This window comes from Anabas testudineus, chromosome 4 (assembly GCF_900324465.2).
Source record: "Anabas testudineus chromosome 4, fAnaTes1.2, whole genome shotgun sequence".
Taxonomy (NCBI): domain Eukaryota; kingdom Metazoa; phylum Chordata; class Actinopteri; order Anabantiformes; family Anabantidae; genus Anabas; species Anabas testudineus.
The window spans coordinates 10,922,477-10,939,407 of NC_046613.1; the positions used below are offsets into that span (position 1 = coordinate 10,922,477).

At 41.2% G+C, this 16,931-nt stretch overlaps 1 protein-coding gene across 1 annotated transcript; it reads left to right on the forward strand.

Moving 5' to 3' along the window:
* The first annotated feature begins 473 nt into the window (after positions 1–473).
* On the forward strand, positions 474–11,630 carry st6galnac5b (ST6 (alpha-N-acetyl-neuraminyl-2,3-beta-galactosyl-1,3)-N-acetylgalactosaminide alpha-2,6-sialyltransferase 5b). The gene is made up of 5 exons (XM_026346040.1): positions 474–597; positions 1,107–1,322; positions 8,772–9,181; positions 9,883–9,990; positions 11,300–11,630. The coding sequence occupies exons 1-5, from the start codon at positions 577–579 to the stop codon at positions 11,541–11,543; spliced, it is 999 nt and encodes a 332-aa protein (XP_026201825.1). The 5' UTR covers positions 474–576; the 3' UTR covers positions 11,544–11,630.
* Positions 11,631–16,931: the final 5,301 nt, after the last annotated feature.

Here is a 16,931-nt window from a genome sequence, read left to right on the forward strand (position 1 = left end):
TACTGTTACTGTCCGGGAAACTACATGCAATCATAACATGAGTGAATGCCATGAAGAACAAGACTTCTTTTTACTTCTAAAAGTCTGTCACTCATTCAACTAACGTTGCCTTAACATTTAAATCCCTTTAGCCTCTTTTTGCCCCATTAAACTATACTTGTCTTGATATTACAGTATGTTCTCAAATGTAGCACTGACTGCTCCAGGACCCTCCATCCCCACACAAAAATAGAAGAGCTTAACTGAATTAACAAATCCTGAGAGAAACTCCTTCAAAAAATGTGGCATACAAATAACTCCCTGTTAAATAATGTTTATACTGTTGTGTGTGATGCTGTGAAGCCTGAAACCGAGGTGAGCCGGGAGGTTGCGTTGTTTAGGACCATGAGAAGGGCGACGCTGAGTGAGGGCGTCCCTGTGTGGAGGAGAGCATGTGAAAGAGTAGTAGGAGCGTCGTGTGCGTCTGCAGCGCGCTGATTCCCAGTGATGCTGCCGCTCAAGTGCTGCCTGCTGAAGAGTCCCGATGCTCTGCCCCGATAGGATGAAGGCTCGATCTGCGCTGGGAAAGGAGGGGAAATGAAGATGAAGATAAAAGTGGTAATTATGAATGAGATCCTCTGAAGGAAACATCTCTGTAATACTGCTTTGCGCGGAGCTTTGGTGTGTTTGGTGCTCAGAAGTGAATTACAGTATGAGCTCTGTCATTATTTAGTCAAATGGGACCTAATTGCACTATGTGCTGTTTTATACTACATGTATAGTGATATTACTCTAGTATAGAAAAGAACAGCGGTCGAAAGTTAGTTTTTTAAAATTCTTTTTTTCCGTATATTTGGAAGAGATCATAAAATGAATGAATTTATCAGCCTGGTGCTATTTTTGCACCGCTCTTTAAAACGCGCTGCCCTGTTGACAGAGCATGTTGAGTTTGAGTGCCACAGCTGACAGTTCGTTTGCAGCTTTGCATGAGGAAAACGCAGCTGTTGATTCTGCGTCGCTCTCCTCCCGAAGCTCATCGGCATCGTTGGACATCAGCTGAGTGAATTAGTGAATCTTCTAAGTTCTCTGACTTTTTTTAAACTTGCTTGTTTAATTTGTCTCTCCAGTGCCAAGGGGTTAGCGGCATCATCATCATCACCATGGTTACCAGCTTTATGTTGGTGTACAACAGCAGCTCTGGTGACACATCATCTTCCTCAGCGTCAACATCATCATCTTCCCACCTCTTAGAAGCTCCTGTTTCATCCACAAAAAAGACAGAGAGACTACAGAGACCCCCCAAAACAACGCTTGATGGATACACAGGTGTCATGGATCATAAGGTAAATATACATATCCCTGTTCAAACTAGTGCACAAATGTCCATGTTACAAACAAACTGATGGTGTGAAAAGGTAGCAGGGGTCATGGGGTTGAGCCAGCATTTTACAGTTTGTCTTCTTTGTATCGTAAAAACCCAAAACTCTGTAATATCCAAAGAAATAAAAGATGCAGAAAAGTGACCCAGGTTTCTGCCAAAGAAAAACTCCCAGTTACAACTGTAGCTTGGTGATGTATTCAAACATAGGCAGGTAGCAGTGTTTGGGGTGAGGGTTCAGGCTTTTGTCATGCATTAGGTCTCTTTGCACATGGTGAAGTAAGTGGGATTTAAAAAGCTGGAAGTTGAAAATGAATTTGAGTTGACTCGGTGTGTTTTGACCTATTTGTAATCAGTTGAGCAAATTTGTCGTGCGCTCAAAAAGAACGTTGATTGCTGTGGCACTTCTGTACATATCTAATACCAACAGTGCTTAATCTGTATTCTGCTGACTTCCAAGTAATGCAGGAAGACTTCAGTAGCATGTAAATGTATGTAAAATGTCTTTTTGATGCTGATTTGTAGTCTCCCGGATTGAGGGAGAAGTAGAAAATCTTCCTCTGTGTGTTTGACTTTTCTGCTGAATTATGTTCTGAGCTGTCTTCACAGTTAAATCCGACGTCCACGTTTTTCAGTTTGAGTAGTTTATAGATCCTTGGCAAACAGGAACAAGTGACATTTATTCCTGCCATTGTTACAAGTTCTTTTTTTCCTGTTTCATTTTTATTTTTATACATTTTTAAGACAGTGCACTATTGTGCAAGAAACAGTGCACCAGTTTCCGTTCATGAGTAAAATATAAGTTTCTTACAGCTTCACTGTCATTGTAAGGTCGTTATAATACCAATGCCAGCTTAGAAATTCAACTGAAAAGCTGAACTCACTGTGATATCACCACCTCTCTTTGTAGTTGACTCCATTTCTTAATTTATAATTAATGTGTCCACCATGAAATATTTAGCAACAAGAGCACTTAAAACAAGATGGATTTCTACTGGAACGACTACCCGAGACATCACCGCTGTAATCTTTTGGTCATATAAGCACCACAGTTAATGTTATTGTAATGGCCTTATCATTCAGACTGTGCAGTGTTACAGACAGCTCATTCAGATAGATAGATCATTCAGATAGCATCGTGTCTCCCCTCTGTGAGAAAGATAGGCAGTGAGGCGCAGCAGAATGGGAAGGACATTGGATTGCAGGCAGCAACTGGGGAGAAGGAGATTTGGAGGAAAAAAAAGTTGTCGGTTACAGTTCATCTATCCCTGCTTAATGGTGAGTGATATCAGAGCGTGAGACTGATGTTGGTTCGGAGGGGTTTGATCCAAGTGAGGCTTTGCTGGGCTAGTTTCTGCTTCTTAATGCAGCCAGATTCTAGCCAAGGTCCCTCTGAGACATTGTAACCCTCATCAGATCCTTTTGAACTCTGAAAAAGAAACATTCGCTTTAAATGTGCTCTTGAAATTCTCTGTAAAATCTGTTCCAGTTGGAGTTTTTGGCAGTGTTGGCACTTTATTATTTACAGCCTCTCCTGGCCCTCCACTTCCTGCTGGATGATGGGTGATTCATGATGGATCCACACTGCGACATTTTCATACTGCTTAGTGTCACTCTGATCCCTCCCCTCCAATGGGGGCATCCTGCTCAGCTGCTGCTCTTCCTCAACGCTCCGACAGAGCTGGAAAATGACTAACCAGAGAAGACCTGCTGTAGGATCTGTAGAGTGGGAGGCTTGTCTGTACAGTTCCCTTCAGGGTCATCTTAGGTCTACTGCTGCTGCTGGAGGGAATCTTGGCTCTGACACAAGCCTGTACACACACACACACACACACACACACACACACACAACCCTATCCAAATGCCCAGACACGTAAAAATTTTATAACCTCATCAGAGTCAGGGATGCTTGAAAATGTGAGTAGAGCTCTATCTAATGTGCCTGCTGGACCCTTTTTATGGCCTGCATTAACTTATGTGCATATCTCGTTTGCATGGGCTGTGATTTCACTAAGGTGGGTGGTGGTCTGTGTCTGCTTCGCTCATTTGTGCCTCAACCAAGAGGTCACAAAACAGCGCACATTAATCAGTAAGTGCGTTCCGCTTCAGGTTAAAGGCTAGTCAATTGACTTTTCCTTCAGATCTTTTGGTTCCCTAATGGTGGAGTGACACGTGTGGGGTTGCAACACACAGCCCTCTACAGCATATACTGTGAGATCAGCGTTCAAAGTTATGATGCACATTTATTTGGGACATTTTGTGCTAGGCGTTCGGAGTCTCATTATAGTGTTCATTATATTTCTTTCTGTCTGCTTTCTGCAGCGTCTGCAGGTTTTTGTGAGATGTCCTCCTCTCGTATGTATTTCTTTTCTTTGACAAGCTACAGTAATTAGAGCTGCAGAGTTGAATAGATGCTTTCAAACACACATTAACACACACGCACACCTCTCCTCATTCATTGCTCTCTCTCTCTCTCTCCCTCCGATGTTTTGTTGATAAAGAGATGTTCACCTTTAAGAACCCGTCAGCAGGATCAATCTACAGTGCCCTTTACACGGGCTAATCACAAAGCCTATGTGGGAGCATGGATGTAGATTGTGTGCCAGTTTATGATGTACCTACTCATTATGGGCAGTACCTTTCTGTGCTCTGTCAGTCTTTAATGCACTCAGTCTCAGAGAAAGTCGGTTATGCAAAAAATGTTCCCTTCCTACGCATACCCATTTTCTAACATTCAATTTGAAGCTGTCTTATAATTATGTTAATGTACAGAAGCAGCTTATAATAACAGGCGACTTTAAAAAAAAAAACACATTGCATTATCGGGTGTCATCTTCAGAGTGATGTTATATAGTTCAATTGGTAGTCTCCCTTCCACTGAAAACACTGTGCTTCCCTATTAGCTATAAACATCATTTTTCAGCAGTCTTTGGACACACAAACTGTTCCCTCTCTCTCTGGAAGAAAAAGACTATCATCAACTCTGTTCCCAACGGCAAGTACCCCAGCTGTGATGAAATGTGTGTTGTCCATGCTAAAAGCAAATGTTAACAGCAAATTAGACCCACTACAGTCGAACAGTGAAATCGACAAATGATGCAGCCTTTTTAAGGTCACTATATGGGCAGGACGACACAATTATTTATCATCCTGAAGTTAAGATTTTTGCCGACTGGTGTGACACAAACCAGCTGATCCTAAATGTAAAAAGCTCCAGTTAACAGCGGCTGTAAATCAGTTGGATTGACAGCGGTAGGGCTGTTTCCCTCATGTGGATCAATGTAGTAGTTAAAAAAAAAAAATTATCACGGACCCTAAAACAGTTGGGGATCGAAGACCAGTAGTGACCAACAACCGACCAATCATACCAGTCCAGTCCTACAAAAACCAGGATGTTTATATTGACAGTAGCATGACCTGAATTACTCAAATTAATGGGGTCTGCCTCCTACTTCACCACAGACTGCATATTTTCAGCAGATTACATTTTCGTGGTGTGAACCAAAACATTACACAATCAACACAAAATGGTCAGAATCATGATAGCCTTCAGTCCGCTCCTTAAAGCAGACCGGCGAGGACAGTCCCGTGTGATCCTCCCCACAATGTGAACTTTACCTTCTGGGAGATGTTAAAGAGTTCCTCCATGTAAATTGAACAGGTTTAAGATTGGGTGCCTGAATATTATTTTAAAATGTGTATGGTAATATCATTTCAGTCTTTAAATAGGTTTGTTCTGTATGCGTATGCCACACCTGCTTGTTTGTGTGGATCTGTGTACTCTGCTGCTTTGCTCTTCTGGTGTTGCAAAGTGGAGCCTACCACAGGGACATTATATTCAGGTGAATGAAAAGAGCCGGCAGGAAATCATGAATATCGCCTTTTTTCTCGTCACGCTGGAAGCCAGCAGAACATTACTGCACATTTCTCCATTGGTGCTGTTGACACGGCTTCATCTTTTGTGAAACCCTTCCCATTCTCTCTGTCTGAGGTTGAACTGATAAAGAAGAAGGAGACATTGGCATTGATTATCTCACCTTTTTATTCCCCCTGAATTGAGAACAAAGCAGGTTTAAGATTGTTGCTCGAATGTGTGTCACCAGGAGGAGCCTAATGAGATGTCGACTGTCAGGAGGATTTCTTTGTAACTAATTGGTCTCTGAGAAAAGAAAGCAGTGCTGATTGTAGCACAGAACATGTGCCACTATGCTCTAAAACCATTTGCCTAATTCTGTGCAGAGAGTGTGCATTTAGCTGTATGATGATGATCAACATCTTAACAATTTGTGCCTTTGTAAAAAGATACACCACAGTCAATCTATCTGCTCTTATCAGACAGTGTTTGACATTGCAGAGTTGGTATTCTAGTCTTTTCATTATTGTTGTCATGAAACAAGCACAAGCAACAAGAAACTGACCAATGTAACAAGCTCTTATTCCACCCTAGAAATCCTATTGTTATCCAGAAACACATTGTCGAGGCACATACAGTAAGTGCCTTGGGTGACATATTCCTCCCTTGAACATGGGTCCTGTAGTTTATTTTGAGTCAATTCTACTCACCCACACATCAGAGTGATACATACTGAGTAGTGCTCTAAATCTGTGGCTGAATATAGTTCCCAACAAGAGTCCTGGTTGGATGACATTTGTGAAATTATACTGCATCCGAATGTCCAAGAAAATTATTCTTTCAAAATGAAAGTATCCAAAACCTGTTTCTGAGATTTTTGTCTTTGGTAGAGACTGTGGTCTGTTTGGTCTGAACGTCAGAAAGCACTGAGATACTGTTTGCTTTGTAGCTGTACTGTAGCATTGTGTGTGTGTAATGACTGTCTTGTACTATAATGTTTTTTAAAGTCAGAAGTATATTGTGATCAGGGTTTATTTTTTTTTACTTCTGTGTTACAGTATATATATTTTTTATAGTTTTATTTTTTGAAGTGAAGAATAAATATAGTGAACTACATAGTAAAGAGGAAATTATTTTGGACACAGTGATTATCATTATTTGCAGAAAAAAATGCAAAATGTAGAATAATGTCAACCTCATCCTTTATATCTGTGGTTAATTATGCAACAGTGGATCTTTTTCTCTTCGCCTTTGTTCTCTGTTCATGACTTCTGCCTGACCTCTAAGTGACTCAATTGTGCCAAATCTTTCCTCCTGTACACTGCTTAAACTGAAAGTGGTGCAGGCATAAAGCTGGACAATTGGAGGCAATTGGGATGCTCTGGTGCAATATTAGAATCTGACTGATGGGGTTTGCTCCAAAAGCAATCATGATCATGGGTTCTCCTGGGAAGTGTATAAACAGGATCATACTGATGAGTCTGGAGTTGGTGTGTGGGCGTTAATCAACTGGGATTGGAACCAGACACATATGCCAAACTGCTTTTTGTGCAGCTCATCTTACAGTCAGTAATACAGTCAACATCCCATCAGAGTTCACTGAATGGCCTCATAAAGCTGGACCTATTGCCTTCTCAGGCCTTGTTAATCCAACAAAAGTCCGTACCCACAATGTTATGCATAAATGATGAAGGCAGACAACCGTCTCTCTGCATGATAAGGTGGAGAGTGAGTGTATGTGTGGAAATCAGCAAGTGTTCACGTGCTAGTTGGCTCAAAGATTAAAGGACCTCACTGTTAATGCAGGGATGAATATAGGTGAAGCCACGCGTCAACTATTCCCCATCTGAATCTGACAGCTCCTCTAAATGTCAACCAGGCTCAATGAGTGGTTGTTTCAAAACATCATCAAGTTGTCAGAAGCTTTGGGAGCCGGTGGTGGAGCTTCACTGGCACTTTAAGCTCCAACAGCGACCAGCCAATCTTCAATTGCCTTTTACTAGTTTGACACATTTCATGAAAATGACTAAAAGTTCCTTGGTAATAATTTTTCAGATAGTGCTTCTGTTTTCATGTGGAAGAAGAAACAGCTAAAAGGACTGTGGTGTTTCCTAAAGAAGGCAGCAAGGGTGTGTTTGTGCAGTCAAGCATGTAATTTGCTCCTGCCTACCTGTTACTGAGGGTGGAGGTCTGCGCACAGAGAGCGTAAACACACACGTGCAAGAAATGGCTTCTTTTGGGGGAAATGCGTTGGGGAAGGAAAAATACGTGTTCCTCAATGCACAGAGACTGTGATTGTGTGCGCGTGCATACAGAAGGGATTACAGCCGGAGGAGTATCTGGACACTTATTGAGTCCGCAGAGTCTCGACAGGGAAACGTGATTGTGTTACATATCTGGGGCCACACCAAACTCACCCGCCACACATATACAGACTCCCAGAGATAGAGGGAGAGTACTATAAATATAGCAGTGGGAGCAGCACAGCCTGTGGTGTTGGTAATACCACCTGTATATATGTGCACATTCACAGAAACACACACACACACACACACACACACACACATTCCCACCTCAGGACCTGATGGAGTGTGAAGCTCGGAGCACAGTTCAGAATGCCAATGTAGCTCTCTATTAGGTTGGGAATAATTCATGTGAAGAGTCTCTGGGTTTTTGCCGTCGTATCATTCAATCCAAGCTCACCTTTTTTTTCAACTTTTAAAATGTGGTTGGTCACAACTACACGAATACCCGGCCAAGTGTACAGCATTCACGTGTTTGTATGGGTTCTGACTGCTACATCCTGTTTTTCTAGACTTGAAGGTTGCTCTGAGGCTGCGTTTGACTGAATTAATATACAGGCTTATGTGTATTCATGATGTTTCTAAAAATGAAAATACTGCACAGAATAACCTCTGCTCTACTGCCAACCATGACAATCTTGCAGTGCATTTGAATAATTGGATACGTGAAAGAACAGTGCAGTGCGAGTCTTTCCTGCTGGATTTTGTGCCAGTTTTATTCAGATCCTGTTTGGATGTATATGACTTATTTATCATATTCATAATCATGAGATTTAAGGGCAGGATATCAACTTTAATTTGGGAGTGTTTTCAGCTGAAATTATCATTGTGTGTGAGCTTGATAAGAACATTAACCTCTGAATTGAAATCTAAAAAGCCTGGAATTTAATTTTCAGCTAATGGCTGCGCTATTACAAATGCTTTATATCAAGCTTGTGGAAAGTGCCCTTGTCATGCTGTCGTGTTCATATCTGTTGTTGTGCAGACTGTGCTGAACTCACGTTATTTGATTTTCCTCTTGGCAGACAAATGTGAATGTCAAACTGAGGATTTCTGACCTTGAAGGCTGCTTGTTGCAACTTTTTCTATGGTCACTAAATCACAAAATACATTCAGAACTAATGACATTCCTATCAGCCTCAATTGTACTTTGTGTACAAAATTTCTAAATGCCATACTGTAGAAGAACAATGTGTGATAAGTTTATACTTTGCATCAAACATTCACATCCCGTTTTTTTTACCTTTGACCTCCACAGCCTCTGAAGATGCACTGCAGGACTTGTGCCCTGGTGACCAGCTCTGGCCATCTGACCGGTAGCAAGAGGGGTGAAGAAATCGACGGCAGTGAGTGTGTGATCCGTATGAATGACGCTCCCAGTGTAGGCTATCAACAGGACGTTGGCAGGCGCACAAGCCTCCGTGTTGTAGCGCATTCCAGCCTGCAGAGAGTCATGCGGAGCCGGCAGGAGCTGCTTAACGCGAGCCAAGACACGGTGTTCATCTTCTGGGGGCCAAGCAGCTGCATGAGAAAGGATGGAAAAGGCCATGTTTACAACAACCTCAGGCTGTTAAACCAGCTCCTGCCCAAACTTAAAATCTACACTATATCCTGGATCAAGATGATGAAGTTTGATGAACTATTTAAAAAGGAAACGGGGATTGATAGGTAAGTGATCACAGTATCAGTCCTTGTTGTGTGAGGTATGTATTTAAAGTGGAGCAATATGCAAATCGGTGCACAAGAAAAAAGGTGAAACACACCACACAAAACCTCTGCCATCGTTGTCATCAGTTTTAGGCACTTTAAAGTGAAATTTGCTGTGAGTTGTGAGTACACTACACAGTTTACAATGGGTTTTTAACAGATTCATTCTGATCCAAATACAGTTTTGCATTTTACTAAATATGAACAAAAGCAACAGATGCAAGACTCAAACATGTGTGGCACGGATACCTGCACCGTACAAAAGCGACTGACATAATATACAGACAGTGGATTTGAATCCGGCTATTCATATAAACTCATTTGCATATGAACAGTAAGCCCGCAGGATGATAAGAGGATGTTGCATTTGAATTGATAATCCAATCAATTCTGCATAATAAGCATAATCAGTGTTACAACAAATGTCTTACTTCTTTTATTGTTGCGTACAAAGCGTTGGAACAAAGGAAGTCTCTCTTTAATTGGCATTTTTGCCTGTAAAACGTGAAGATTACTGAAGGAGAATTTTTTAAATAAAGCTTTGCTGTTTGGATTGTGTCTCATTTGATCAGTTGGTTCCTTGGAAGAAGCGAGTGCTCAAGAATATTTACACCATACACGTGTGGATTTACTAGAAATGTTGATCCTTTCTTGTCTTCCAGGAAGAGTTCCAACTCCTGGCTGAGTACCGGCTGGTTCACCATGGCCATAGCCCTGGAGCTGTGTGACAGGATCAACGTGTACGGCATGGTGCCCCCTGATTTCTGCAGGTAAGATTATTTGGGTCTTTGTGTTTTCTGTCCTCCTTCCAGGTCTTCATAGTCATGGGGCTGCAGTCCGTTGGTGGCACCTGGAGGTTGCACAATATCCATCCTGATATATCTTTATTCTTCATGTGTCTCATTGTGATTGTCCATAATGTAAAACTACGTGACTGCTCTGTTTCGGACACAAGGTATCTATTGCGTATCTGCCCATCCTGGAGGAGGGATGCCTCCTGAGGCCCTTATCCAGTTTAAGGGTCTCAGCACAAAGGACACTGCATGTTATGCTGTAAAGCCATAACAACTTGAATTCATAACTTGTGTTGTATGGTCATGTTTTATAATGTTGGGGACATCACGAAAGCCTGTTGTTGTTATATTTTTATGAATTAAACTTGACACACTGCTCAAATACCAAGACTTTTGTGTCCTTGTGTCATAAGTTGTTAATAAATATTTCAGAAGTAAATTTGACTGACATAAAAATTGTGACACCATTGATGAGTTGTTCTCTTCACCTTCCTGTAGCAGCTCTTGAATTATATATCCAAGACACTATCTTGGCTTGTCCTCACCACTAGAATTTTCAGTTTGTCACTTCTTGTTTGAGCAAGAGGGGCAAATAGTGCATGAAGAGGAGGGGACGCTCTTTTCTATTGCAGCTCCGCTCTATGATTTACCGTCTGCTAACAACATTGGTGTACGTTGATGGAAAAATCTCGTGCATCTTTAATGACGTTTTCAGCTTGTAACGACAATATAAAATTGACTCCCTGCGGAGACCTTTATGTTCAGGCCGTTGGGCTGGTGAATGACTGTGATTTTAGCACCAGAGAAAACATTGATTTTGACATTCTGCAATAATAATAACACATTCCACTGAATAGGTTGAAATTACAGATGTTTAATTTGCCCTTGTAACCCAGTTCACTCCGAACAGGAGAATGATTTGGCTGATATTGTTCTCACATGAAGGGCACAAAGGACATTTTGGAACATTTGGATATTCATACAGAAAAGCAGCCCAGATTGAAGTGACTCTCAAGTGGCTGAGTCTTCCACTGAGCTTGTTGTGACTGTATCAGAGGAATAAGATGGTGTATAATGAACACGTATGTGAGCCCAGATTCTTCTGTTCCTTCTGTTTTCCTTTGTTCCTGTTTCTAGTTCTTCCCCACTGTGACTGGCTTCCTCTCCTTTCCTCCTCTCCCCACGTCTCATAATTATTTTCACACAATTTCCACATCCCTACCTCACACTTTGGATTTCATGCTTTTTCACGCTTTGCTCCTCTGTCTCCTCTTCTCCTGCGTAGATCCTCCTCCCACCCCTCTGTGCCGTATCATTACTACGAACCCTTGGGGGCAGAAGAATGCTCAATGTATCTGTCCCACGAGAGGAGCCGACGAGGAAGCCACCATCGCTTCATCACAGAGAAGACGGTGTTTGCAAACTGGGCTCGAACCCTTGACATTCACTTCTACCAGCCAGACTGGAAGCCCACATCTGTCATCACCAACATGAACAGCTCGTATGCTCCGGCTCCAGCTGGATCCTGAGAACTCTTGCTGGAGATGAGCCCTAGTGTGGAATATATGTGTTGACAGTTTCCAGCGGATTCCCTCTCTGGTGAATGTAAACGTATGAGACAGCAGTAGTACAGCGCGAGCTGCTGTTGGGGCTGTTAGCCGACTGCCTAAGCAGCTTGGCAGAATGGGATCATTGCATAATAGCAGCACAAAGCCTCAACAATGATTTGGAAGTGTAACTATAACAGGATGAATTTCCTACTGAAATCAAAGCTGTGGATGTTGACTTGAGAGTGTGCTTTTAATCAGTGTAGAGCTGCTTTAGTAACACTTGATCTGTCAGAGGGGAAACAGACAGCGAAGAAAAACTGAATACAAATTCACTGAGGACACTGGGGTCATGAGGTCATTGTGTTATCACGGAGATTGTGAATTTATAATCACCTAGGAAGAGTTTCTATCCTGCAGTCACACACAAATGGGTTTTTTCGAAGCTGAATTATCTTAAAACACACAAAGTAGCAGTGACAACAGAGATAACAAAACAACATAACTATTAATGCGAATTTAACTGGTGCCAGTGATTAAACCAGCTGCAGTAGACAAATACAGCGCAGACATGTAGGTCTGTACTGCGGTGAATTTAACCCATAAGAGCACACAGTGACGCAGGGGTCACCAACACGTTTTTCCGGCAGCGTAGCATGCAACATGGAGTACTGGATGCCATGTTGTGCAGGACAGTTTTGCTTTGTCAAGTGGAGTATGTGTTTTTATCCAGGTGTAATTAGGGTGTAGTTTACTCCTTTTGATTGGGTGTCACAACACTGTCCTGCTATCTGCAACAACTAAGCTAAGTAAGTAAGTAAGCTAAAAAAAAAAAAAAAAAACCTGTATTACTTATATTATACTGTGTGATGGTATTGTATGAATAAAAGGACATGCTGTGGAGATACACCAAATATTGCCATATTGGATATTGGAACAACGCAAGTAACATTTACTATCATCAGCCAAAATGAAGTAATATTAAGTGCAATGATGTCAAACAGAGAAGAAAATCTATGGAAATAAACTGTACAAAATGTAACTGAACAATAAAATGTGAGTAGAATTTACTGTAGAATAATCTTTACTTTTTTCTTGCACGTTTATCAACCCCTTGCTATTTAATTTGGCTAATTTCACATGTGCATGCGTCATTATCAGTCAATCCAGATTAAAAGAGGATGTTAATAAACTATTATTTTGCTCCGAGCATTCAGAACAGATGGTCACTCTGGAAGCCTCTTCCAGCCATGTGTCTGATACTCCAGGCAATGGTTTGTCCTGTTATTAAAGCCAAATGTCAGAACAAACCCTTAAAGGCAATTTGCCCTGACTACAGAACTACACAGGCTCCTGTCTCGGTCTTTTCACACAACACACACCTGTGTGAAAAGGCTTGAATACAGAGGGGAGCGAGTTGTTAGAGGGGGATTATACTGTGCTATCCAACCGTATCTCCAGGTTGAGGGGAGCGGCACAACCATTGCAGAATCCAAGATGTGCCATGCTGCAAGAAAGGCATTGACTGCTGCCTGTTCGTGTGCTCATTCAGATTGTACCACCGGGGTCTGCACTGGAATCTTAATGTTGTAAAGCTCTCAGGTGAACTGAGAAATTCCCATGCAGTGCTGAGGTTTCATGCTAAGTGCACTGGCTGCTCCTTAGATCTGTGCGGTGTGCTTTGCACACCAATTACTAGCCCTTCAGGTAGAAAGGTTGGATTTTTAAAGACTTCAAAGGACACACTCACGGCAAATGAGCCTGCAATCACTATATAAAACACATGCTCAGGGCGACATCATGATTTTCATTGACCTTGGAATAAAAAGGATACCGTTGTGCTTGGAGCAAGAGTGGTGCTGCGAGCAACACCAGTTAAATTGAGATTATATTTTTTATGTGTTTTTATGTGATATTATTTATCAAACTTATACAAACAACCAAATGACGTAAAGATTTTTAGTTAATAAAAACTTGATTGAAGAAATAACTTGATATTTTGGGAAAGTAGTTCAATAGTAAATTGAATCCCTCTTTACAGCATGAAGACTGGAGAAAGTGGAGACTTGCAGCCTACCTGGGCTCTTTCTAATAAAAACTAAAATCCTGAATTAGCAGGTAGACTGGACTCTCTGCTCTGCTGCTATAATGACAATACTTCCAGGAAGAAAAGAAAAAGGTTTAGTGTAATTACCAGTGAGCTTCAGAGGTAATGGTAGATATCTTTAGACCAGGCCAGGCTAGTTATTTTCCCTCATTTGTGGTCTTAAAATGAAGAATTTTATGTTCTCTTGCACAAAATCAGCAACGATGAAAACTAATACGATTCTTCAAAACTAGATCTCGACTGAATCTTTTAATATCTAATCTTCAATATTACATTGTCGTGTACGTGGGGCGTCTGACAGATCTTCCTGGTTTATGAGTGACATGATAGACTGCATTAGGGATGAGAATTCATGTAGGAGTTTGATTGGATTAATAAAACATCACAAAAATTCACAACGTCCAACTTTTACAGAGTCGTTTTTATGGACAGAATCCATTAAAATACCTGGTAAAACTGAACCTGCATCAGTTTGTGTTGTGGGTGTTCACTGACACCTGGTGGCCCCACCTGATCTCAGCATCCTTTAGAAATGTTAGAGAAACCTCATTTTTCCAACCATAATTTTCCAAAACTTTAAATGAATTAGCTATTTTCGAAATTTTGAATTTTCTCAGCAATTACACAAAGTTTGAATGAGTTAACTAAACTGCAGTTTCCTGTCTTTGACAAAGAATAAATGATCGAATGAGGATACAAACGGAGCTTTTCAGAGTAAACACTAGTCTCATCTCATCTTGTCAGACTGGTTGCATCAGCCTTGCAGCATCACAGCTACAGTGCGGTGTGTGGGGGACAGAGGGATCTGAAAAGAGGCAGACAAAGTGATAACATGGTTTATTTAGCAGACACCTGTTATTTTTGCACACACATTTTGGTCTGTGTGCTTATGACTGCTTATTACGGGGAGAATTTTCACCTCATTTTACGGACAGATCAGCATCAACATGAAGATCACCTGGTGGTGGTGAAAGCTGTGAAATAAAGGAGAACGGAAAGCAAACTGATTTCTGACTCCCATTAATAGTTGGTTACCTGGTTGTTGATCATCCTGTGCTTTTCTTACTTTTTCTTCTTTTAGGGAGACTCATTTTAGGAGTAGGAAAATACACGTTTATGGAAAACAGACATGAACGGAGCTCATAAAAGCAGGGCAATGTGGCGTACTGTATGTGTCTGCATTTGGGTCCTCCAACAGTTCACTGATCATTTAACTGTAACTTTTACAAAAATTAAGGCAAAGACAAGACCGTTTCGAGCGTTGTTTTCAGTGGTAGTAACGCCAAAGTGATTTACTCATGGCAATAATCAAACATCCCATGTGGGTGATTGCATAACGCTAATGCAAAATTTGCCCCATTTCCAATACTTACACAAACATCAACTCCCATTTCACTTTTTGGCTTCTGCTCCAGTGAGATCACTTATATTATCTATGTATAGTTACCGCAGGCACATACATATTTAAATAGTGACACAATTTTCATTATTTTATCTTTGAGCACCAACGACACAACTGATCCCGCTTCTTTATTTGAAATTTCCATGTGCGAGCCAAAAATTCAGAGACGACTTCACCCACAGGACGTAAACCGTCAATAAATCAAATAAAAGAAGAGCAGCAGGATGAATTCTAAAATTGAGAGTCCAGGAATAAAAAAATGGCTGCAATTTGATCCAAAAATCTCAACCAAACCCTTAAATTGAAGTTGACATTCAGCCTACTATTCAAGCACATAATGTTTCATTTCAAGTGATGGCATACGGAGTCAGAATGACAAACAAGTGTCGCTGTCCAGATATATATAGACCTGACTGTATCGTCTCTTATGCGTATCAATCGACATTTTTTTAACAAGTGTTCCCCCCCCCCACCCACACACACACACGCCTGGCTTAATTTGTGCACACCACCTCAAACATGCGTGTCACTGCTGTTCGAGATGCTGTATCACATTAATACAAACATCTTTTCCCTTTAAACCCAGCAGATGGAGACACGATAACAGAGATTTTCTTGCTTTTCTTCAGTGTCAAAAAGCTGCTTTGATTGCAGCATGTTCTCCAGGTCTGCATCTTCAGATCTATTCTATCATCTTCAATATTGTTTCCTTTTCTGTTCATCAATAAATATCATGACGGATCCACTTCAAGAGTCATTGTTTTCTTTCAACGTGACCGTTCCGCCAACTTAATGTTAAAGTTCCTTGCAGAAAAGTGAGTCACCCTGCACAGTGCCCTGCTGCACTAATAAACGGTCTTTAACATCAGGTTGGCAGACCCTGGACATCTGACTTAGTCCGTTCAGTTTTCTTTGTTGTCGTACAGGAGCAGTAGATTAATCAAACACCACTGAAGCACAGAGCCACACAGACTGGCTGACAGACTGGACCTTTTTCACTCCGATCACAATAAATTAGGAATCACAACTGTGTTGTTGTTGTTGTCTGTTTCCCTTTTTATATTTTTGACCTGGACAAGAGCATCTTATTATTTACCTGTGATTCCATCTTTTAGATCAGCAGGTGATTGAAATTAAGAACATTGTATTTCTTTTTTCTTTTTATTCTAATTTTTTAGTGAATGCTGCTCAGATGTGCCGAAGAATCAGAAGCAACACACTAACGTTAGTCAGTTATTTACCAGGAAGATAAGATACAATAGTACAATAAAATGCAGATATGAGGTGTGCTGTACACTGATCCCTTGGACTCCTATCGTAAAATGGCGGCACCACAGATCCCTGTCCGTGTCAATCGAGTATAAATCCAGACTTTACTGTACAACATTAGTCTTTAACCAAGCTTCAAGATTTCATGTTAGTCAGTTCTTAGGTTCAGTCTTTGTGGGACTAATCACACACAGTTACAAATGAGTTTGTCTTCTAGGGGGGAAGCCAGGAACTGACAGCTGCCCTTTAATTCTCAGCCGATGTTGTCGTTGTTGTTGTTGTTGTTGTTGTTGTCAGACAATTCATGGGCTACTCGAGTGTCACGACCTCATACAGCAGGGTGGAGTTTGCGTTGTGTCTGAACACAAGAGAGATGTGCTAAGAGATATTTGGTGTTAGCACAATGACGCTAAACCAAACTAGTCCAAAAAGGACAGACCATTTCATCATATGTCACATATTTCTTGGCTTGATGAACAGAAGAATCAGAAGCAACACACCAACGTTAGTCAGTTATTTACATTTTGCACCTTCCCCCTTGTGGCACCAACTCTGTTCCATTAATAATTTCCAAAATGAGGGAAATCTTTTG